Genomic DNA, 25,391 nt, shown 5'->3' on the forward strand with positions numbered 1-25,391 from the left:
CTGAAATGTCTACATGGCCAGTGCGGTAGCCGGAGAGTGACCAAGGGTGGCCACGGCCACCGTTGGCCGCCACGTAGCTCCGCCACTGTACAGCGGCCGAGCGATTGGATTTTTTTGCAGGAGGCGTTTTTGTGACGCAAATGTATTACTCTTTGGAACACATATTGTTTTGAGAAGCCAAACTCTTTACTTAAGTGGCCCCAGCAACTAACCGGAACTATGTTCCTCATCCCCGGAATCCAACCAGAACTGAGCTCACGGGACCAAGCGGGGGGGGGGGGGTAAGTCACTGTTGATGCACTACACTGCTGATGGGGCTGTCATACAACTTCATGTCAACAAATCCGAACCATCCTTTGAAAAAAGTGTTTCAAACGAAGTGTGGAAGAAAGACAAAGAAAGAAGCCGAAAACTTACCACTTCCACACAGAATGAGAGGAGACCTTTGTCAGCTTGGTTTGGCTGGCTCGGCAGGCAGTGACCAGAATACTGCACGAAACATGTTTTTCAATATTCTTTGACTAATAGGCCACGGTCAACCACGAAACAGCCATCATTTATGAACAATTGTTTCAAAAAACGTGAGGAAGCGATGTTCGAACAGCGATATAGCGAGGGACGACTGTGATTTAGACGACTCAGCACATTTTCCAATGGTTATGATCCTGTAATTATGGAAATACAGTCGTCCCTCGCAATATTATTGCTCCTTCACTATATCGCATTTTTTCCCCAGAAATAAATGAATTAATAACTGATCTCTATTTTGTGGTAAACTGTGGTCTATTATTAGTCTAAATAGTCTATAATAAATAAATAGTCTAAATAGTCTAAATACATTGAAATACGGGCCGCACGGTGGTCTAGTGGTTAGCACGTTGGCCAACACAGTAACAGCTTGGAGATCGAGAAGACTTGGGTTCGATTCTCCCTTGGGCATTTCTGTGTGCATGTTCTCATGTTTGCATGTTCTCCCCGTGCGTGCGTGGGTTTTCTCCGGGTACTCCGGCTTCCTCCCACATTCCCAAAAACATGCATGTTAGGTTAATTGGCGACTCTAAATTGAAAAATGTGAGTGTGAATGGTTGTTTGTCTATATGTGCCCTGCGAGGGTGTACCCCGCCTGTTGCCCGAAGTCAGCTGGGATAGGCTCCAGCATGCCCCCGCGACCCTAATGAGGAAGAAGCGGTATAGAAAATGGATGGATGATGGATGTTGAAATACAAGTGATATGCAGTATTCTGGTCACTAGGCGGCACTAAAGATACAAAACATTGAGACTTGACTTTACATTACATTACATTACATTACATTACTTTAACCTCAACATTGCACGAAGTATGAAGCCATGGTGTGTCCTTTTGCACTCGCTCAGCTTTGCAGGATCTGAGTATCAAATTTACTAATGGATTCAAGCTACTGCATCTCACATGCACGCACACACGCAGTGTTTCAGCACTTCACACACTTTCCACGTTTCTAAGGATTATGATAATCTACTCCTATCCACTGCCGTTATGTATGCGTGTTAAACATTGCAGTACAGAGCAATACAAAAACACAATACTGGTGACAACATATTTATTTTTGCTAGGTTTGTAAGTCAAACACATGCAAAACGAGGCAACCTGGTCTCTCTCTATGTATTTCTTACTCTTATAAATATGAAGTAGACATTTGAAGGGAGACGCGAGCCAAGAAAAGGAGCAATGCACATATTGCATAAGAAAAACATTTAAAAAAAACACACTGAAAAAAGGGGGTGAGGCACACAACGATATATGCATCTACAGTACATTCATTATGTTTTTTTAAGGAAATCACATACACACACAAAGTGCTTGAAAATGAAATCAATAGAAAAGAAAAAGTGGTACAGTGCAGCTGACACATGGGAACTCACTTGACAGGATGACATCGTGGCAAAAACATGGTGAGAAAGTTTGCAAAAATAAAACCTGGGATCGGAATTGGATACAAGAAAGCTTTAAATGTGGTGAGTAGACTTCACGTAGGACTTCACTGAGCCGCCTTCGTAAACTATGCACAAACTTCTGGTCACGAGGTCAAAGGTTTTAGGAGGTTTGCAAAGTTGCTTTTTTTTTTTTTTTTTTTTTCCCCGAGCGCCAATGTGTGAACGCGAGCTTCCCAACGGCTAAAGTACATGACAAAGATGCCAGAAGCAGATGCTCCAGTGCGTCTTCTGTGATCTCTGCAGCAGTTGCACAGAATCAATGTGACAAGTGTGCGAGTGTTACGTGACCGTGTCGAGCTCGTCTTTGCTGCTCGGGCACAGTGTGTATCCACACACTCGAGGACTCCAGTCCCAATTCCAATTGAGCCTCCACCCCTTGGACCAGCCGATGGCAACCAGGTTCTTCTCACGGGGAGGCAGCAGGAACACCACGCAGGTGGCCACCAGGATGTGCCACAGGGAGTGCGTGTAGTAGTAGTTGGCCTCCGTCTCGGCAAAAATGTACAAACACACCCCGATGAGAGCGCACAGCGCCCCGGGGATAAGGTAGAATACCCATCTCTGCCAGGATGGGGGGTAACAATGGCGGCGTTGCACCCCTCGGTATATCTGTCAACACAAACAGGACCAGACTGAGTGGAGATCTACTCAACGTGTGTTTGGGTGATTTGAGAGTCACGCTGGTGGGTTGAGTATTATAGTGGAAGCATTCCAATCACTCAAAGCACTTTGACGCTGTTAGCACATTCACGTACTGATGCTGCACCTTCAGGAGCAACTGGGAGTTCAGCATCTTGCCCAAGGATATTTGGATATGGGCTGATACGGATGATCGAACCAGCAACTCTACCACCTGAGCCGTGCCACGGCCCTGCGTATTTGCTTTTTGGTTACGTGTTTTTCTCTGAAAAGAGGCTGTCTGTGTCCATAAGTTGGTAATCATGTACGTGATGATACAGGTCAAATGTGCACCATACATGAATCACTTATGTTTTTGGCTTTATGCTTCACTGATGGTGTTGTTTCATCTAGCGTTGAGATTTCACGCTTTGTTCGGTGGGCTTTGAACGCACCATAGTTGTGCCCTGTGACGCCGATTCCATCTGTTCATGGATCGTCATTATTGGTGTTGAGTACCTATACATTTTTTGCTTTAAAACAGGGGTGTCCAAATTTTTTCCTAGGAGGGCCACATCGTGAAAAAGGGCCACGTTGATATTTTTTTTAAACCAGTGTAGATATGCTAAGAAGTTATATATATTTCAAAAAAAAACTTCATCTGAGCTTTGTGATACTGTATGGGTGGAAAAGCCTATTATTGGTATGAACATCACTCTTTGCTTTTTTCCCCCCACAATTTTGCTTCTTTAACAAAAAAAACAAAAAAAATCCACATATTTCTTCTTAAATAATCTTCAGGTATTTTATTTTTGTAATATTATGACTTTATTCTCCTAATATTCTAACTTCTTCCACAACCAAATTTTCAAAAAATTTCAATTTTATTTTCTTTCTCAATGTTTAGACTTTTTTCTTTAATATTTCAACTCTACGCTACTAAAATGACACTTTTTCCTCATTATTATATTACGAGTTTCTTTTCTTAAAATAGTTTTTTTTCTTGTTAGAATGCAACTTTTTTCTCTCAATATTTAGACTTTATTCCCGTAAAATTGCGGCTCCCCCGCCCCCATTTCCGCTTTCTTTTTTCAGCTTTCTACTTGTACATTTTCTTCTTGCAATTATGACTTTACTCCCATAATAGTTTGACTTTATTCCCGGAACATAACCTTTTCTACAACCTCATTTTCCAAAGATTATCATTTTGTTTTGTTTGTTTGTCATAATATTACAACTAAAACATCTTTTTGCTGCTCGTTAAACTTTTTGCTCCCAAAATGATGTTACTTTTCCTGATAAAATCATGATGTTATTCTCGTAAAAGTACGACTTTCTCTTGTTAGATTACTTTTTTTGTTGTTATTTTATTTTTATATGATTTTTTTTCTTGTAAAATTACTGCTGATTTTTCCAGTTTTGCTGGGTTTTTTGTTCGATTTTTTTAACTTTTGCTAAATTATATTTTTTAGAATGTTCTGCGGGCCGCACTTTGGACATCCCTATTTTAGCAGTGTGTCAGACATATTATTGAAGGTTCTGGAGCTGAATGTCATCTAATAATCCCAACAGTCACTTTTATTGCAAATGTTGATCCGAAATAGGAGGACAACATCAACAGCAAGCTAGCAGGAGGGTTTGGAGGGGGAGGAAGTGAGCCGTGTGTCAAAAATAGACACTTAATGGGCCTATAAATTATTTTGGTTTTTCGCCATTCTACCATACTCTGGTGTCCTCCACCAAAAAGCTTGCATGTTAGGTTAACTGGAGACTCAACTGTGACTATGAGTGGGAATGGTTGGTTATGAGATTGGCACCAGGGCGCCCCGCTTACCCAAGCAGCCACCATGAAGAGTATGGCACAGAGGACGGGGCCCAGCAGGTTCCACAGACCTTTGCGGTCCAGCTGCAGCGACATGGCTATCAGCAGAGCCCCAAGCAGGAACAGAGTCTTCATGCGCAAAAACACATAGGAACAAACAATGCATACAGTAAGTGCTTGTGGAAAATACTCAGCAACAGTAAAAGGTCCTCCGTCTTTACATATTTGAGTGTGTCCATGACACGAGCCATGCACAGGATGGTGACCCAGATGGAACAGATGGAGCCCAGGAAGTCGCAGTACTGGAGGGTGTCGTACCTCATTATGCACAGGACGGCTGCGCCTGGCTGGTCACAGGCGTGGTAGAACTGCACAAATCACAAAGAAATATTGCAGTCCCGTCCCACCTTTTTCCATCGACAGCCTTTGCATGAATGTGCTGGAGTGTTACTGTAGAGAAGAACATGGTGAAGAGGTAGACGGAAGCCTCTGTGATGTACAAGCGTCGGACGGCCACCACAATCGCCGGCAGGAAGGAGAGGTTACTGAGCGTGAGCAGCAGGGTGGCCGACAACTGGCGGCTGAGTGACAGAGCCGTGGAGTTGTCTGTGCAGCCCCAACCTCTCCAGCCTGCACATGCAAACACACATTTACATGATGACACAATGAGGATGTAGCGGGATGTCACCAAATAAGACGTACGGCAGAACCTCCGAGGCCAAACTAGCTGTTGTTGGAATTATTTGATTTTTTTTGTTATTATTTTATTTGTATATTTTATTTAATTTTTTAAATATTTATTTTTCACTTCACATTAGAATAAAATGCAGCCCACTTGTTTCCATTGTTCATTTTTCTTGTGTTACTACTGTTGTTGACTTTGTTGGCCAAGACGTCACATGTACAGTAATCTCTCACCACTTCACACTTCCAGTTTTGCGGCTTTGCTCTCATGGTTTTTCAAAAATATATTAATAAATCGCTGTTTTCTGCTTCAATACGGCTTATTATTAGTAAAAATGATGCATTTTTAAGCAAATTGTACATAATTGTTTGTCCAAATTAAGCATAAAATGGCGTAATGATGTAAAATCCAAATATGAGGCGTTCATAAGATGCAGTCAAAGATGAAAGCAGTATTCTGCACTGGTCACAAGGTGTCAGTAATGTTACATTGATGAGCCAATAGGCACCGCATGTGTGAGTCTACCCTACCATCTACTGCCACAAATAAGATGTCATTCTGTGGGAAACACTGAATTAGGAGTAAATTATTGTGTGTGTGTTGGTCATACCAGCCTTGCACGAACAGGCTGTGTACAGGTAGGTGTAGGAGCTCAGCAGTCTACATTCTCCAAATGTGCCGCAGTCCTCCACACAGGCACTGACAAAAACCTCTGGGACCACGGACACATTCCCACAGTCACTGCTGCAAACACACGAGACATGTCGATAAAGAATTCTGCTGATCACGTGGAATTTGACCGCTCTCTTCTGAAGTAAACATCCCTTAGTTGAAAAAAAAAAATTAGCGATGTCATTCAATTATGAAGGAGCAGAAGTCGGTGCGTGTGGAAATGTCAATATACCCACGTGCTGTACTAGTACATGATGTGAGGCATATCCTGTATTATACTATTAGCAGTTGTCCACCAGCTTATAAAGGGGAATTGCTGCTGCCCCCTACTGTTTGGCCATCCTCAACACACTTCTGCTTCTTGTTTTCCATTAAATGTGTGATAAAACATGCGTTCGAATTCACAGCACGCTGGCGTGATAAAGATGCGTCCTCCAATTATTTGCAAGTGATTGACCCTGCACAAAGCGGCAATAATCACCACGGATGGCCTAGCGTGAGTACGCCCTAATCATCTCCAAGTGTTAGTTACCTGTTGCACGTGAGCTGCAGAGTGAGGTACCATGTTGTTGATAGCGGGAAAGGCAGGTGCACCACGGCTTTGGGAGAGCTGGCGTTCACACTAACACCGTACCCTCCGAACAGAGCTGCAGAAACATACACACGGGCTCAAAAAACAAATCATGCGTTTTGTATAAATGTTCATCATGGGCCGTACCTGTGCGACATGGTTGAGAGCTGAGTTCAAGGACAGGTGCTCGGGGAGAGAGGCAGGCCACCACAGTACTACTGTTCCCCAGTGTTGCATTAGTCTTGCACAAACGCAGCACACAAATCCAAGTAAGACTTCACAAACACGCACGCGCGCACCTTTCCATGGAGCGCGTGTGTAGTTCAGCAGTACTCACAGTGTTCAGCGTGAGCTTCAAGTTGAGCGTGCCGCCTGTGGCTTGTGCCGGCAGCGGGTATGTTAGGAGTGTCGGTTGCGTCGTCGCCACGCTGACATTGGGTCCGTTAACTGGGGTGAATCTGAGCGACAGAATGTCGGCTTCCTCGTAGAGCACCGGGACGCTCCGCAGACATGTGGACGGCATCAAAGGCAGAGATTCATTGGAGCTGTTGGCTGCTGAGGAGTTGCTGTTGCTGCCGAGATTGCTGTTATTATCTGCTGCAAGACCCACGCTTTGTGGCTTACACCCCACTGAAACACAATGAAAATAAAATATTCAGAAGAGGAAAGGCATTACTTTCAAGCCTCACAGCAACATTTAGGACGTTTCCATTGTTAAAATTGTGAAGTGTACCAAATTACTTAATAATCTGTATTGCACCACTTTTGGAGAAAAGGGTATCGCTTAAATATTATCCGATACCTGTGCCAAATTGGTACTTTTGCAACGGTGCCCAAACCGGTACTTAAACAGTGGAAAATGATGTCCCAAAACAATGCCTTTTTATTATTACAGAATTTTGTGACATGCAAGTTGAACAGAATGGTACAGTGCAACCTTGGTTAGCGTCATTAATCCGCTCCAAAAGGTCGAACGTGATGAAGACGCTCGCGGTAATGCCACTCTACTTCCGCGGATCTTGCTTACGTATGTGTTCCACGGCGAGCGTGTGTCTCCATCACAGACACATGAGTGCGTAGCGATACGGCGGGAGAAAAATGTAACGCAGAGCGTTTTGTGAGGTCTAATTTTTTTTGGAGGTGCAAATGTATTCCTCTTTTGAACGCACATTGTTTTGAGAAGCCAGACTCTTTACTTAAATGGCCCCAGCAACTGAGCGGGACTACGTTCCTTGTCACGGAGCTCCGACGGGAACTGGACTCACGGGACCAATTGGGGAGGTAAGTCACTGTGGCTGTAGTCCACTGCTGATGGGGATGTCATACAAGTTCATGTCAAAGCATCCCAACTCTCCCTTTAAAGTTGCTTTTCATTGAAGACATGATTATTGACAAAGACACAATGTGGCAGTAAGATCAACAGGGAAACCACCTTCATGTTTTGCCATGAGTTATTTCTTGAATTCAATCGTGTTTCTCACCTTTTCTTTTGATCACGGCTGCAAAATAACCTAAAATGTCGTCAATGCAAGTTTCGAGTGCCAGCGTGTTCAAATTGTTTTATGCATGTAAAATTAGAATTGTAAAACAATGACAACATGTTTTGGGTTAACATTTTTGAGACTTAGGGCGTAACTGTGCTAGTTTTCTAGAACTAGAACTAGACTAGAGTCAACCTCTGATGACATTGACAGGCGACGGAGCTGACCTCCGGTTCCTGTGTGTTAGCAAGCTGCTGACGCGGATGTTTTGTGATAAAAATACATTAAGAACATAGATGGACTCGCAGTGTATTAATAACACGACAAGACGCTACGTAATATTGTATGCTAACTGGGAAATGTACACTTGGATGCAAGGGGTGTACGCTAACCGAGGTTTCGCTGTAATTTAAATACCGTACTTCAATAATATGAATTAGGGATGCTCCAATCGATCGGCCACCGTACAAAACACGTGATCGGCGTATGCCAATAAACGCCTTTCGAAGCCTTTCACAAAAAACGACTGACGTCTGGCAGCAAACCCTACATTTCTACTGTGTCACGCAGGGTTGCCAACAAAATGAAGCGCCCCGTATTGAGCTTGACACAGTCTACGCCAATCGGTGCCAGCATAGTTGATCACTCCCTTCCCAAACCTACTGCCGATCGACTATTCTTCCATCTTTGTTTACACGCCTTGCCTAGCTGTCACTGGCTGAAGCTTAGCTAGCCAGGTGTCTGCCTAGCTTCTTGTCTTGGGCCTTCAAATGTGACTTTTTACCACAGCAACAAACAAGCAATACGGTTAGTTTGGAGCTCGTTTTTGTCCCATGGCTAAGCTACAAGTGGATATCACGTTCATGCGGTACGTGCCAACTTTTTCAAGTGTCACTGAACAGCTTCACTATCTTGTTGTCATAATACTAATTATGTCTTGTCCTCAAAACACTATTAGTTTGTGGTTGTTTAATGAACATAAATGCATCGTGTGTCCAGCCTTATGACGGTGAGACTATGACGGGGGTACCTAGCTCACCAGCTGATTTTAGGTCAAAGCTTTTGCTTCAAATTAGTAGTTTTTTTTTTTTATTATAACTGTTGAATTCAGACTTCATGACTTTATATGACGACAAAGGAGCCCAAAATAGCATAAAGAAGATGGCCACACTGTTTGAGTGGAGATGTGCTTGGTCAGTAAATTAGTGTGTAATTGAAACGTTGCCAGTCATAAATAAAACAAAGACTTCACATCTCTGATAGTGATGAAAGTTGGACACCCAATTTATTCTTTTAATTTAAGCAGATTAAGACAGATTTCTACTTAATAAAAGATATTTACTTGTATCATTTTAGTCTGCTAATTTTGTTATCTTGATCTTAAAAATGATTTCCCATGTATTTGTATTAATCCAAAACATGCATCAAATTAAACTCAGGTTTGTGTCAAAAAGTACAAAAATTGTTTCACACAAATAAAGGTAAAAAAAAAAAAAAAAAAAAAAACGATCCACCCCAATGTTTCTTTTTGAATAAGTACCTATTTGTCAGGGGCCCTTGGAAATGTCTAACGGTGCTCCTGGCCAACACCACTCATCAGAAATAAATTGAAAAATCTACAGTAAAGTCATGTGATCGGTATCGGTCAATCTCACTCATGGATGATTGGTATCGGAATCGGCAGCCTGAAACCCTGATCGGATCATCTCCAATATAATGCGTCTGCAGTAATTTAAGATGAAAATAAGGCACCCGTAGCTACTTCATTTTCCCATCCGATTACTACCGCACTGGTGCGATACGCTACCAAATTTGGGTATGCATCCCTAGTCAACAGCAGCAAAAGAACATGCAACTTTCCTTCTCCTGACAATTAACATCCACATGTGAAGTGTACGTTACCTTCGTAGTTTGATATGATGCCAAAGGTCACGGTCTGGTTGTTCTGAACACTCGCCACGAAAACTCGTAACCAGGTGTCCCAAGGTGGGTTGGTGAGAGAAGCAGAGCAGCGGCTCCTTGAGCAGTTCACTTGAACCGGGCCATCCGCCAGTGAATCTGAGCCCAGGCTGAGGACCAGTGAACAGCTTTCACTTCCTGTGCCCTCCACTGGTGCACAATCATCCACAGACACAGAGAGAGAGGAGGCAAACTGTGGAACGTACAACCTAAACAGACACGCGTCAATTGTACAACTATTAAGTCACAGTGGCGTTAAAAGGACGAAGTCTAATGTGTAGACATCGTACTTAAGGCGTGCCGGGTTGTTTGAGGTCACAGTCTGTTGCAGCGGCAGTCCCCGCTGTAAAATGGGTGTGTCAACTGCCCTTCTGATTGACAGCCGAGGCTGGAATAAATAGGAGCAGGACGGGAAGCCCTGAGGAATATAAAGAAAAAAGTGAGAACACGTGGAAATACAGTATATCCCTGCTAAACGTATGCATCAGGATGCCAATGTTGTTTACAGTAGTCGGTTAAAAGTTGACCAACCAGTCCATCAACCGCTTGCTCTGGCGGAACAGGTTGCAGACTCTCACAAAGACGCCTCTCATTTCGCTCCGACAAATAGCATTATGCAGTGGCAGTGTTCCTCATGCATTCATTTATTTTGTTTTTGTGCGACTTCCTAAGATTGTTTTCCTCTGAAAATTGGGCTAACTTTAGGGGTTGGCCCTCGCTTATAACAGAGAATAAGAACACGCAGCAGGAGGGATCAGTGTTGCCAACTTAGTGACTTTGTCGCTATATTTGGTGAGTAATCAGCCCCCTGCAGACACTCTTTTTCTCTTTTCACGATGAAAGCACGTATCCCTCTTCTCAGCGAGCAGCTGACAAAACCAAACGGCTCTTTTGAGGTGAAGGAGCCGTCAACCGCTCTGTTTTCTTTTTCCCCCTGTTAAAGCCGAGCGCGAATGTGTGGCGCCGTGCATGTCGACACTAAGCAAGCACAACAATTTATTGGTAGATATGTTTCTTATGTTCTTAGTCTTTCTTGTGTTTTCTTTCTTTTCTTGGGAGAATGAACAGAATAAGAATTTCATTGCATAGTATAACTGCATGTTTTACTATGCATATGACAATAAAACTTTTGAATCTTGAAGCTTGAAAGTACGACATACGCTCATTAAGGAGACCATTTCAAACAATAATTGAAGGATAAGCAACCCCCGGGGTAATTTACACTCACCATTCTGTGATTTGAAGGTGATCAATCTTCATCTCCATGTCTTAATGCTTACACTAAGTCCATGTTCTGCAGGATCTCCATTTCATCTCCAAATGTTTCTTCCTCCTCGAAAAACTACTGACACGCCGCTCAAATCTTCGCTATAATCACTGTAAACATCATCAGTACAGCCGATGGCGCCACTTCTGCAAATGAGGCTGAAATTGTGAGAGCTAATTCGTCAAGGCCGACGCCATGAACTGTAAATGTAATTGTTCTGTCAAATCTATTTGAGATATTTTTAAAAATAAGCCTCACGTGACTGGACAAGACTGAATGTGTTTTCATCAAAGACTATGACAATATGATGATGAAAGTGCATGTCTTTCAAACCCTTCATGCCACATTGATACCTATGTGACATAACTATGACATGTATAAAATCAGGGCTGCCTATTGCGTCGATTGCAAAGGTAGTTTGGGTGGATTGCATAAACGTCACTTTCTACATGTCACACCACATCAATCTGCTGACAGTAAGCTCCCCTCCTGAGTGGCTCTTTCTCCCCCGCGGCAATGGTGAACAGATGTGTCAAACTACACACAGAGATGCAACTTTCATCTTCCGATCATGGATAAACTACCTGAGCGGTAAGATGCCTATATCACTTGTAGCGGCTATTTCAGTAGAGAAAAAAGTGAATTGTTTGAGGGCTTTGCTTTGAGTCATGAACGCCACAACAGAAATGCCTGTTTTTCTACTTTTCCCTCTCTTAAACTTTTATTTCATGGTGAATTGCAAAATGCGCCCGTTGCTGAAAGCATTTTAATATGTCGCATTGACTTCGGTTGCCTTGCCCTTTGCATAATCATTTTCATTTCGTGTATATCGGGAATGTTTTGACTGCAAATGCTAACTGGACGTAACACATGACGAGTGTGTCCAGTGAACGCCACGTAGCTATTTTGACTGACACAACTAGTGAGGAATTATGTGTAATGATCTTTATTGCCACATTGAATTGAATTTGGGACTAGAGCGAGGTTTACCAACGTGCAGCCACAGTGGCCGGCACCCACCACACGCACCTTCTGCTCAATGCGCCCGTCGTCTTCTGGCAAGTGGGCAGCGACAAACCAGTCCCCGGGTGCAGGATTAGACAGGTTGAACGTTGTCGAGCTGAGCGAGGTCACTGGGAGGGTCAGGGTGAGAGAAGGACTCAACAGCGTTGCATTTGGAAACGCTGTGCCAGCCGGGTTTATCACCGGAGGAGCCCCCTGCCGAATGTGGCTACAAAAGAGATAAATTCAGCAGTGACAGTTTGAGCGGGCGACAGAGAAGTAACTTGAATCTTACATGGTGACATTACGCTGCCTGCAGTGAAAGCTGTGGCCCTTGGTGACGGTGAACAGCCAGCGGGCGACGGCGGTCTCCTCAGGTATATGAAACCTCTGCAACCTTACGTTACCGTACCAACCATACCTTGAGAGCTTCTGAGCGGGCTTGGATGACAATTCTGATACGAATGTCACCTCCCCATCTGTGAGATGTTGTATAACGACAAGCACCGTCACCTGTGTTCATTCGTTTTTGAATGAAGGCTAAAATAGGGGAGATTTACAGGAAGCTATTTCAACAGGAGGGGGACGGGAAATGAGAGAAAAATACGGGGAAAACTGCGTGAACGCAGTAATACCTACAGAACCGATCAAAATCTTAAGACCAGTTGAAAAATGGCTCGGATTTGCATTTTGCACATTTAGATCTTAATGAGGTTTTAAGTAGAGCTACAATATGCAAAAGCAAGAAGGGGTTCTGAGATTAAAGGAAAAACATTGTGGAACTTGTAATTTAAACAAAACAAACAAAAAAAATGAAATGGGTCGACTTTTTCCAACTGGTTTTAAGATTTCCATCAGGTCAGTATGTGCACTTTGTAACGTCCCTGAACACCTGCTTAGCCAACAGGCTAATGTGCCGTTCCCACCATTAGTTGTCGCTTACCGTCTCCAAACGCCGTTGTTGCAAGGACGAAGAAAAGTAGACCACTTGTGAAATACATTCCCATGTTTCCGTCGCGACTGTTGGAAACATTACATCGTACTTTGCTTAGTATCAACGCCAGACAAGTCTACCCTCGACCCCATCTTCATGCTTCGCTTCCGGGTTCCTGGTGTACATACGTGACGTCACGGGGGGCGGGTGTGAATAAAGGAATTTTGGTCGCTTATTTATTCGAAGGATGAATCGTATGATAAGTCACGATAAGTCATGTCATATACGGTGTACCCTCGCGCTATCAAATTTAAAATTAAATTTACCAGGAAAACTTAAAAAGAAAAAAGCGAAAAATTTGACGATTGACAAGGATGTAATATAAGGAAAAATAACATTTTAGTAACAAAGTTGAAATATTGAAGAAACAAGACTTTTCAATGTCATAATATGACAAACAAAACAACAAATGAAGTTGTAATTTGTTTGGAAAATTAGGTTGCAGAAAAAGTTATGTTACAAGAGTCAAAATATTATGGGAATATATTTAAGCAAAGAAAAAAATAAGAAACGTTAAAGAAAACAGCAAAAATGGAAAAAAAGAGCTGTAATTTTATGAGAATAAAGTCAAAAAAGAGAAAAGAGCATTCTAATGAGAAAAAAGGCGCAATTTTATCAGAATAAAAATATGTAAATATGTAAAATATTATGAGGAAAACTGACATTTTAGTTATATGGAGTTGAATTATTAAAGAAAAAATACAGCATTATTTAAAAGTGAGGAACCAAACAAAATAAAGTTGTAATTTTTGGAAGATTAGGTTGGGGATTAAGTTGTACTATGGCAATAAAGTCATGTTATGAGAAGAACATTCACAAAGATTTAAGAAAAAAGTTGAAATATTTGAGGGGGAAAAAGGCAAATAGGGGACAAAAAGCAAAGACTGAAGTTCATACTAATTTTCCAACGATGTTACAAAGCTGTTTTTATTGAAATATATACATCATTTCTTAGCATACCGTTGCTTTACAAAATATCAAGTGGCCCTTGCATCCTTTCATTTTTCCCTAAATGCTAGATGCCAAGGCTGACTCCATGCAGTGTTAAGGTAATGGAATGTAAGATAATGTCTCATCAGTGCAACGTTACTGACGCCGAGTGACTAGAATACTACGTACTGTACGTATGACTTGTCTTTCAGTATTTTTTTACTAATAAGAGGCCATAGTCACCCAACCACAAAACAGCAATCATTAAGTCATTAAAAAAAAAAAAAGCCAGCATGAGGGAGCGATGTTCGAACCGCGAAGTAATGTATTCGTTGTAACATGGCGCTTATGTATAGTACATGCAACAGCACAGCTTCAGTGTTTCTTCAACTCCTCCGAAGACACCCAGAATGGAGCCAAAGACCCGAGACAAGGTCAACTGAACGTAGCTCAAATCGGCGAGATGAACGTTAATGTACCTTACCTAACGTTAGCCGTGTGGAGGGTGAGATTTCTCTCAATTGTGACTACTGTCAAATGCGTGGCTAGTTTATGATAGCGTGCCCTTAAGGTTAACGGAACAAGGAAGCGTGTGTCTCACTCTCTTGGTTGATGAATAAAATATCCTTATGTGCGCCACTGCAGTAGGTGTCTGAAAAATATTTCTAGTCAGCCGAATAAATGCACACTCTGCGGAAAAAGCTTGGACACCCCTGCCACAAAGACCATAAACACTGGGCTAACTCCATTAATTGTGCAGAGACAGCAGCAACACCACATTGCTGTTTATTGACTAACCCATGAATGCACTTCTAAGAGGATCATTTGTATGCACTGTACAGTATCTTGAAAACACTGTCCTTGTTTTATAGTCGCATAACATATGCAAGGCAATATAAGCAGCGTACAAGAACTCAAGAAAAGAATAGTAAGAGCATTTCAATATGCAATAACAGTATTTCTAAAGCAAAGCTCAAAATAACTATTTGATATGCACATCTTGCAACTGACAGCCTGCGTTCATATTCAAGTTTCACATGACAATATTGGCATTCTATTGTAGAAAAATAGCTTTATATTAAGGATAATTCATTTAAGTTGCACTACTTGCAGAATGGGGGTTCATGGTGGCCTAATGGTTAGCATGTTGGCCACACAGTCAGGAGATCTGGAAGATCTGGGTGCGAATCTCCGTTGGGCATCTTTGTGTGGAGTTTGCATGTACTCCTTGTGTGTGCGTGGGTTTTCTCCGGGTACTCCGGTTTCCTCCCGCATTCCAAAAACATGCATGTTAGGTTAATTGGCGACTATCCATAGGTATGAATGTGAGTGTGAATGGTCGTTTGTCTATATGTGCCCTGCCATTGGCTGGCGACCCGTCCAGGGTGTACCCCGCCTCTCGCCCGAAGTCAGCTGGGATAGGCTCCAGCATACCCGCGACCAGAGTGAGGATAAGCGGCATAGAAGATGGATGGATAATTGCAGAATTACAAAAACGTCACATCATCCTGTGACTGGATCCAGCACCACCGAGCATCATACCCAAACAAAACCTCGTTAGCCATCTTCTCATCTTCTTCTCTTGACTTTTCATCAGCCTTCACGTCTCTTGGTGTGGTGGTGGATCCGAGTAGAACTCCGCCGACAGGCTCGGCACATGCCTTTGTACCAAGTGACGGGTGAGTACCGGAATGCCGAGGTTGTGAGTCTGAGAAATTGCTCTGTCTTTCTACAGTGCTCCTTCCATGTGAATGATTAGCGTCACCATCTGATGAGCCTCCATTAAAGCTTCCGTGCACATTTTCAGCGTAGGTTGATCTTGGAACGTCCCTGTAAGAATATATTTTCAATGAAGCAATCCCGTCCACATTTATTCAACATATTTCCTACGCCATGCACAAGAGTGCACCTGCATGGAGACACTGAGGGTCCATGCTCCTCTGCCATCATCAGGTTGCTCAGACTTCCTGTTAAACTGCTGTCACGGCTGGCCAAGGCGCTCCGCTCCGACAGGAGCCAACGCATGGCCTCAATACCCTCATGCACAGACACCAGCTGCCGCAGAATCCTCACGTCTGCGGAACGCATCCACCTCTGCGTGGAGAGTGGAGAATGGTGGGAACAGTAAAGCACATTGGGAATAAACTACACCATTACCAATTATATACTAAACTATATACGAATTTCCTCAAAGTAGGATTCAATATTAATAAATTGAATTATTTATTAATATATTTAATAATTGAATAGTTATGGCATAGACAACCTGTTGATGATCTTCTAAATGCAGTTTTTAACATTATTAGAGCCATCGAGACATAAAACAACACCCACATAGTCACCTTTACATTTGTATTACCCAATAAAGGAGATATAACCAGGGAAAATGAAGACATATTAGACATAAATAAGGAAACATAGACTCACAAGTTAACACTTCCTTGTTTTTTTCTGGACCGCATACTTCCTGCGGTGGCTATTGTCTCATCAGTGTATTGTAATGGCAGCTTTACACCCGTATGACCCAATATAGTCGACACAATAAGAGTAAATAAGCCACTTAAGACGTAAATAAAACTCCTGCTCGTGTGTGTCACACTAAATGTTGTCCCTAGGTGAGAACAGGAAGTGAGGTTCAGAGTTGAGTTTTAGCTTTCCGTGGGTTATTATCACAATGATTGTTATTGTCATTGTGGCTGTTATGACATCATTTAAACCTGTAATAAATGCCTGTTCTGACAATCACGTCAAGTGCCCGTCTCACCGAACAATTACTGGCACCTAGTGGCCAATGCAGAACACTACATTCTCAGTTAACATGCTTCTTCCGCCTTGTATTTCTATTTTAGTTAGTTCATTTAGTAGGGGTGTCACGAGATGACGCATGAGATTGGTTCTACGAGAAGATTTTAAACTTCACTTTTAACCCTTTGACTACCAGCCATGATCAGAGCAGAGAGCTCCATACTGCCAGAGTTTATGGGCATTTTTGTTGATCTTTCAAGACCCACAGAATATTGAGTTTTAGGTCTACATAAACATTGAAACTATCTAAAGACACTTTAGACCCTCTTCTTTCATCAGAAAAAATGTTTGTTTGTAGCCTTTTTGGGTCTTTAGATATCGGCGGTAGAACATAAGGTAGTTTCAGCAAAAACACCTGATTTTGACCAACAAAATGAAAAAACGAGCTTTTTCTGCAGAGAAGCAAATTCAAGCAGAGTGACTGTGGCGTCTGCTGGATGCGGGGATGAATCCCAGCTGCTGACCGATCCAGACGGCAGCCACTCGTCAGAAGAATCAGGGTCGGGGTTCTGAGTTCTGAGTCACCCGACTCTGAACTGCTTCCGGTGTCAGCAACGCTAACCACTAGCTTGTCGCTTCAGCTGCCATTTGTCAACTGCATTGGTGTCTATGTCACCTACATCACCCATGTCACCTCTATCTTTCGCGATCACGTCACTGCTAAAGGCAGATCCACCGCCAGACAAGCTCTGTGACAGTGTTAGCTGCCTGTGTTTTTTCTGCATGTGTTTTGCCATTTTCCTCTCTCAACCCACAATCCATCGTCTTCATAGACAATCTGTTGCTGCCGGTTGGAGGAAAAGAGAACTGCTGCCCCCTACTGGGACAGAAATACATTGCCTACAAGTCAGAAATTCACACACAAGATGAATAAGACTGATCGGTAGCTGCTGCGAAAAAAAGCAAAAGACGTCAATAGACCCTCTTCTTGCCTGTTGGGAGGCGAGAGACGAGGAAAACGGACACGCATGCACATGGCGATATGTTGTCCAGCAAAATGACCCAGTTCATGAATTTATTATTATTGTCATTTTTTTTTCTGAACGAGAAATCTTGTCACGTTTTAATCTCGCAAGATCTTGTGACACCCCGAACTGTTTTTTAGCCATTTTTAGCTTGAAAAAGCATAATTCCAGCCAAGAATAAGTACAATTGACTTAAATATGCATATTTATTTAACCAATAGGCTGTATTCAACCACAAAACAGCAATCATTTATTAATTTTTGAAAAGCTGCGATACAGGCGATGTTTGAACCGCGATATAGCGAGGGATGACTTGTATCATCGGATCAATATCGGATCAGTGATGAGATCGATATTTTTGTTCCCTCAGTTTATTTTCACAAATACGTGAGCTTTTTGGTGTGTTGTTCACATATATTGTTATATTTATATATTAACAAACTCGGGGAATAAGTTCTTGGACACAGGAAGGGGAAAACGGAGTTAATTGTACGTAATATAAGACATTATTATTTTGTTGATGTTGTTACAGTACATTGTTTTACATTGCTGTTTATTATTGTCATTTCAAGTATTTACCTTGCTACCTTGCCTCAGGAACGAATCCGCTAAGAGCACCTAACTCCGCCCCGCCTCCTGCTCAGTGTGCCACACATCTCGACCAATGGCATTCGCCTTTAACAGAAAAAAAGACGAGGAAAAAACTCATTGGCTCCCAGCGACGCGAGCCGGCTCCCGTCGTTCACTTCAAACAGCTGGCTCTTCCAGCCGATTCGTTCGCGACCGACACATCACATTGATACCAAAATTGGTAGTATCGCCCATTTTTAGTTGGCTTCATATCACCTGACTGACATTACTTCTTATACTCTTAAATATCGTATAAAATAAAAAAAGAGAGAGGAATATTTACCATTTCTTGCTTTAAGTTGCTCAATTTGTCGGCAAAAGCATCGCTTAAAGGAGAATATTGGAGGTCCTCTGTCGTACTGACATCCGCGTCTACGTCATCCCTCATCCAAAGCAGAAGACTTTCAGGTGTTTTCCTGCCCACTTTACTTTCCAGCTCCCTCAAATCTGGCGTCACATTACTAGCAGTGCCCTCATCCATGTTGACGTCTGCTTCCAGTTATGAAGAAAAGATGGAACAGCGCTCCCTTGGACGTCACATCTGCGAGTAGCAGCAGGTAAAGCCAACATTCGCTCATGTTTGCGTTATGCTCACGAACATTCCACGGAGAAGCGATGACCATCTCTTGTGTCGCCATTGACAGCATAGAAGATGCTGGTTAGCGTGTGTGTGCGTGGAAAAAAAGAAGCCAAACAATGGCGGTAGTTTCATTCTGCTGGTCTCGTGCGCAAGCTTCATTGTTGACACCTGCTACATTGCGCACGCGACGAGCGCGCATGCGCCAATAGTGTATACGGCTTCACGTGACCAGCCAACAGTTTACACTAGAGGCGATACTGCAAATGTTGGTATCGATTCGTTAACAGAGGCACGGTATTGCAGATACCAATACCAATAAAATACAATTAAACAAGAAAACTGAAAAAAAAAAACAACAGCAAAAGTAAAAGCAACGTGGGGAAAAAAATGTTTTCCCAGTAACTCTACAAGAATAAAAACGAAATATTAAGAGAGTAACATCTTAACATCAGGAGAAAAAAACGCAAAGTTGAAAAATATAGGGGTAAACGTCATAATATGAGAAACAAAGCAAAATTATAATACATAAAGTCAAAATATTATGAGAAAGTCAGAATATTACGAGGAAAAAATATACAAGAAGAAAGTTGAAATATTTGTAAAAAAAGTGAACAAATATTAAAAAAAAGTGTAATGTAAGGAAGAAAAAGTTATGCTTTTCCACCAATATCAATATCTGCAAAATACAGTAATACAATTATTCCCTTATTCCCAAAGTCCTCCTGTGGCCAAGAAATTACTCAATGATTTGTAGATAATGCAACAACATCAACAGCACAACAAAAAACATACGTATTTATGAAAAGAAAAAGATTTCATCATGCAAGTATTGATTCAATACTGATACAAGCCTTGGTATCAAACCGAGTATCACTCTATGGTACGAGTCTTGAGTACGGATCAGTCTGCCCACCCCTACTGTGAATATGATGAACCATCTTTTCCAAGACAGGTTTAAAAAAAAGACTTTTAAAAAGGTACACAACATATATACATGTATAACAAAATATCCCATATATTGTGTACACTGTATACTGTATTGATGTTCTACTTACAATCTGTGTGAAATCTACCCATACCTGTAATTTCCCACAGTTGTAAGATGAATGATTAGTAGTGTAATGCACCAAAAATGTGTCTAGTATTGTAAAATGCAGCGTTAACCTAAACTAATTTAAACGGGTTAAAGGATGTTCCCATTGCGGTCGGCCTGGTTGTAAATAGAATCGACATGGGGCAAGATGAAAGATGCATCCAAATAAGTTTCCGAGTTACAAGCCTCACTCGCGCCACGCGGAGACACGTTCTGGTTTGGCTCCTAAAGGGAACACGATTCGGAGAAAAACGGCTCCATGTGACGCAGTTCTGCACCGCTCCAAATATTGACGGTATCATTACCAAGGGTGTAAGTATTGGAATGATACAATCAGATCAATGTGGTTCAGTTATCTGCAATTTCCTTGTCGAAAATACGACACAATTCTTTCCGTTTGCTCTGTTTAATGTCTTACCGTACTCTGGAATTAAAGCGTGCAACAAATACAAAACTAAATAAAAAAGAATGCACATCAAAGGAGCCACCTTGTGTCAGAATAAATTTGTGGCATTTTTCCTACAATGGAAAACAAATAATCCCAAGAAAGTTCTTGTTCCTAACTGTTGCAGAAGGTCCCATATTTGTGGAGCACTACTAGGTTGCCTTGCATTTTCACCACCAGCAGAGGGAGACAAAGATTGCTGCAAAGGTAGCACAACCTGTACCGTTCGTGCTGTACTGTTAGGATTTCCTAAACTGTTAGCCTGAAAGATCAAAGGCTGAGACACAATTCTTGTTCTTGATCATAATAAACCATACCAGCTCATACGCTCAATATTTTAAGACCAGTTTAAAAAAAAAACTGCAAGAATTTAAGTCCAAAAGTTTAGCCTAGCCTTTAAAAGACAGAATGTTGGCAAACATGGGGATCCAATGTTGTTTTCTGTCAGGTGTTGACACTGTCATGATCTCCTGATGGCGACGGCAAAAAAGCTTTCTCTCTTTGAACGCTGACTGGCAGAGCAAGGCCTGTCACAGCACACGATTGCTCCTGAGGTTGGACGCAGTAAAACAGTCATTTTACAGTTCTGAAAATCTCCTGGGGTGTTATGGAACAAAAAAGTCAAATGGTAGACCCATAAAGATGTCACCGGCCCTGAGCCGGAGAATCCGATGGCTGTCCGTCAAGACACGCAGCCCATCCTCGGCCCAAACGAAGGTTGTTACAGATGCCGAGTGAGGGCCAATAACCATCAGACGGCATCTGCGACAGAAGGGTTTTAAGAAGAAAACACTTCTTCAAAGGCCTTGTCTCCTTCAGTGCCACAAAATTGCGCGTTTGGCAATGCATCAAACATGGGACATTGAAAGGTGGAAGAAAGTTTTATTCTTTGATGACAAAAAATGTAACCTTGACAGTCCTGATGGCTTCTAACGTTACTGGCATGACAAGGAGATCCCACCTGAGATGACAGTGGAAGGGGTGCCATCATGATCCTTCAGTGGAACAGTGGAGGTTCAGGTTGTGCAGGGGCGTCAAACGGCAGCTGGCTATGTGGATATGTTACAGGGGGGCGTCCCTCATGACTGAAGGCCCTCGTCTGTGTGGTAATGACTGACTTTTTCAACAGGACAACGCTGCAGTTCACAATGCCCGCCTGACAAAGGACTTCTTCCAGAGGAATAAGCTCACTCTTTTGGACCATCCTGCGTGTTCCACCTGACCTAAATCCAATTGAGAACATTTGGGGATGGATGGCAAGGGAACATCAGTTCCAGACAGTGGATGCCCTCCGTGAAGCCATCTTCACCACCTGGAGCAACATCCCCACGAGCCTCCTGGAAACGCTGGCATCAAGCATGCCCAAACCCATTTTTAAGGTGATTAACAAGAATGTTGCAGCTACTCATTACTGAGTCCTTTATTGGTAAGGTTGGTGTTTTTTTTCCCCTTGTGATGCAAAGAAGCGGGTGTCTTAATATTCCATCCACACGAGCTGTCTGCGACACATTTACAGGACACAGTAGAGTCTCTGTGGAGGAGGACATCTGCTGGGCCTGCCACTTGGTGACCTTTGCTCATAACTTACCACTCTGACGTGACTTCCATCTAAAGAGATGGCCTGCCGACCAAACAGGGCCGGTAGGGGGCAGCAGTCATCACACATTTCAACACACAGGTGTTAGATGATGCCTTCAAGGTTGAAGGTTCAGGGCTGATTTTTCGCCCCTGGGATTACGATTCATGAGGTCCAGTAGAGATTAAGTTGCGACGTCTTGGCAGTCAAACTCTGAGCAACCCTGAAAACTGAGCCTAGGTCAACACAGTGACTCATCACCTCCACAAGAAAGAGGTCATATGTCATTTTATGGGAGGCGCCCAACTCTTAATTCATCCACATTTTTTTTTTGACAAATATACTTGATTGCTCCAAACAGGTTCCACAATTTAATCAGCCAGCAAATTTGTTATACTTGACAGAATGTTGTAATTTCCATGGGGAGGGGCCATGCATAAACTGACTGCAGCCTGGTGGGGAGGAAGGGAATGACTCTGAGCCGGGCATTACATGAAGAAAATGGGTTAAAAAAAAAAGTGGCACACAGAAAGAATTATGCTTTTAACGAGCCCGGGCCCCTAACTTCCAGTTTGAGGGAAATCATAAACCTGAGCAAACATTTCAGATTGCTTAAAAAGAAACGTGCAGGTTGTCGAAAGACCTTCATTAGGAACAGATAACATTTAACGGCAGCTGTCTGTGCCGTTACAAGTGAATTACGGTGAATCATAAAGTAGGGTGAGGTTTATTTGGGCAGCTGGTCTGTCGAACGCTCTGAAATATGCAAAGAGGTAAAAGGTAAAAGGTATACCATGCAATTTCAACGTTTTGATAGGAAAACGGGGCTTGGAGAGACTCTACAATAGGCTCTTTACAATAATGGTCGCAAACAAGCTTACTATGTTATATTCAAGTACAAGCATGAAAAGGAAAACTGACATTTATTTCTGCTCAAGTTGGTTTCAGCTTGAGGTCACCAACAGATGGCTGGACATTCTCCTTCAGGAGTTTTTGGTAGACAGCAGAATTCGTGGTTCCATTTATCACAGCGAGTCTTCCAGGTCCTGAAGCAGCAAAACAGCCCCAGACCATCACACTACCACCACCATATTTTACTGTTGGTATGATGTTCTTTTTCTGAAATGCAGCGTATTTTTTTACCCCAGATGTAATGGGACACACACCTTCCAAAAAGTTCAACTTTTGTCTGGTCAGACCACAGAGTATTTTCCCAAAGGTCTTGGGGATCATCAATATGTTTTCTGGCAAAATTGAGACGAGCCTTAATGTTCTTTATGGTCAGCGGTGGTTTTGGAACACTGAACACTGACCTTAACTGAGGCAAATGAGGCCTGCAGTTATTTGGATGTTGTTGTGGGGTCTTTTGTGACCTCTTGGATAAACTGTCGCTGCGCTCTTAGGGTCATTGTGGTTGGTCGGCCACTCCTGGGAAGGTTCACCACTGTTCCATGTTCTCGCCATTTATGGATAATGGCTCTCGCTGTGGTTCGCTGGAGTCCCAAAGCTTTAAAAATGGCTTCATAACCTTTTCCAGGCTGATAGATCTCAATTAATCTCACTTACGTTTTAACGGGGGGGGCAAACCACTTTTTCCACACAGCACCATGTAGGTTAGGATGTTTTTTTCTCCCCTCCCTTAATAATAAAAAGTTTCATTTAAAAACTGCATTTTGTGTTCAGTTGTGTTGTCATTGACTCATATTTCAATTTGTTTGATGATCTGAAACATTTAAGTGCGACAAACATGCACCAAAAAGCCTTTATAAAGCCATAACTCTCTTATGAATGCAGAAGGCATTTGTAAGAATACACCTTTTCCAAAGGTGCATGTGCATGCACGTGCACACAGCCTGCTGATCAAGAAAAAAAAGGGCATTACAAATGAGGCCAGTGGGCCAGGAAGTCCTCTGGGTTCTGCAGACGGCACTGTGCACATGCACACAAAGTGGATCAGGGTAGGGAGGGAAATCTCGAACTTTTACTGCACAATTAGACTCCCCCCAAAACTATCCAAATTCATTCCCAAAGTCCCCAAAGAGGAATAAACCTCCAGGTGTGCCGAAATCCACGCAGAATGTGAAAGAACAAGCTGTAGGATCATAGAGAACAATTCATGAGCACATGACTTCTTCTCTGGTAGGTTTGGGCGATACTGCAAATTTTGATACCAAGTAAATTACTTGTACTTTTTACTTGAAAATGTTCAGGATCATTGAATGATTTTGCTTTTAATTTGTTGACCACGATTCTACAATTATTCCCTTTATTTATTTTTATTTATTTTCTAATGGTTTGAGCTAAATAAAGCCAATAGTGTAAAATAAGTAAACAAAAGCAAACATGTAAAAGAAAGAAAATGATCAACAAACTAATTAGTAAACAATTTAACGTGAATAAATGTAATAATAAATTACAAACAATATAAGATCATTTAACAATATCCACAAAATAATACAATAATACTTTCTTATTTTTATTCTATATTAATTGTTTAAGCACAATAAGGTCAAAAGTGCAAAATAAGTCAACAAATACACAAACTAAAGCAAAAAATTATCAACAAACTAGTATTTTTAGCATACTATCATTTTTAGCTACTGTATTTTCATGGGTAGACACATAATATATACTGTATAAACAGCAGTAGCACTATCATGCTAGAAGTTAGTATGCTAACGTTAGCATGTTAGCATTGCTAGCAAACAGCTTTTACCCACAGGCCATCAGGCTCCTCAACGAAGCACTCGCACACGCCGCACGCAACACACGCACACACTCATAGCACTTTATTTATTTATTTGCATTATTTACTTGTATTAATGTCTCTTCTGTTGTTGTTGCTTAATTTATTGGTATATATGTTTATGTGTTTATGTTTCTTATGTTCTTATTCTTTCTTGTGTTTTCTTTCTTTTCTTGGGAGAATGAACAGGATAAGATTTTCATTGCATGGTATAACTGCTGTTTTACTATGCACATGACAATAAACTCTCTTGAATCTTGAATGTTAACATTAGCATAGTAGCATTTTTATCCATTTTCATGTGTAGACACATATAAGTCTTAGCAGTATCATGCTAGGTATTAACATGCTAACATTAGCACAGTAGCATTTTTAGCCATTTTCATAGTTAGACACATATATAAACACTTAGGACTATTATGCTACGTGTGAGCATACAAACATTATCATGTTAACATTTTTAGCATGCTAACAGCATCGTACCATTTTTAGCCATTTTTATAGCTAGACACTTATATAAACACCACTATCATGCTAGGTGTTAGCATGTTAGCAATGCTAGGTGTTAGCATGTT

At 41.9% G+C, this 25,391-nt stretch overlaps 2 protein-coding genes across 3 annotated transcripts; both read right to left on the reverse strand.

The window, feature by feature from the left end:
- Positions 1-1,311: 1,311 nt before the first annotated feature.
- Positions 1,312-13,196, reverse strand: pgap6 (post-glycosylphosphatidylinositol attachment to proteins 6). 2 transcript variants are annotated; one of them, XM_054769008.1, is made up of 13 exons: positions 12,996-13,194; positions 12,348-12,531; positions 12,080-12,281; positions 10,074-10,201; positions 9,727-9,992; positions 6,681-6,973; positions 6,491-6,584; positions 6,305-6,419; positions 5,711-5,844; positions 4,867-5,045; positions 4,637-4,783; positions 4,428-4,544; positions 1,316-2,584 (listed from the first exon to the last, which is right to left on the reverse strand). In XM_054769008.1, exons 1-13 carry the CDS (start codon positions 13,057-13,059, stop codon positions 2,255-2,257), a joined length of 2,253 nt encoding a protein of 750 aa, XP_054624983.1. In that variant the 5' UTR covers positions 13,060-13,194; the 3' UTR covers positions 1,316-2,254. The 2 variants fall into 2 exon arrangements, with proteins under 2 accessions (XP_054624984.1, XP_054624983.1); XM_054769009.1 differs by lacking the exons at positions 12,080-12,281; positions 12,348-12,531 and having other exon boundaries at positions 1,312-2,584; positions 12,996-13,196.
- Positions 13,197-13,836: 640 nt separating this feature from the next.
- On the reverse strand, positions 13,837-19,211 carry LOC129177903 (leucine rich adaptor protein 1-like). The gene is made up of 3 exons (XM_054769513.1): positions 18,660-19,211; positions 15,886-16,070; positions 13,837-15,806 (listed from the first exon to the last, which is right to left on the reverse strand). The coding sequence occupies exons 1-3, from the start codon at positions 18,855-18,857 to the stop codon at positions 15,464-15,466; spliced, it is 726 nt and encodes a 241-aa protein (XP_054625488.1). The 5' UTR covers positions 18,858-19,211; the 3' UTR covers positions 13,837-15,463.
- Positions 19,212-25,391: the final 6,180 nt, after the last annotated feature.

This window comes from Dunckerocampus dactyliophorus, chromosome 2, assembly GCF_027744805.1.
Source record: "Dunckerocampus dactyliophorus isolate RoL2022-P2 chromosome 2, RoL_Ddac_1.1, whole genome shotgun sequence".
NCBI lineage: Eukaryota > Metazoa > Chordata > Actinopteri > Syngnathiformes > Syngnathidae > Dunckerocampus > Dunckerocampus dactyliophorus.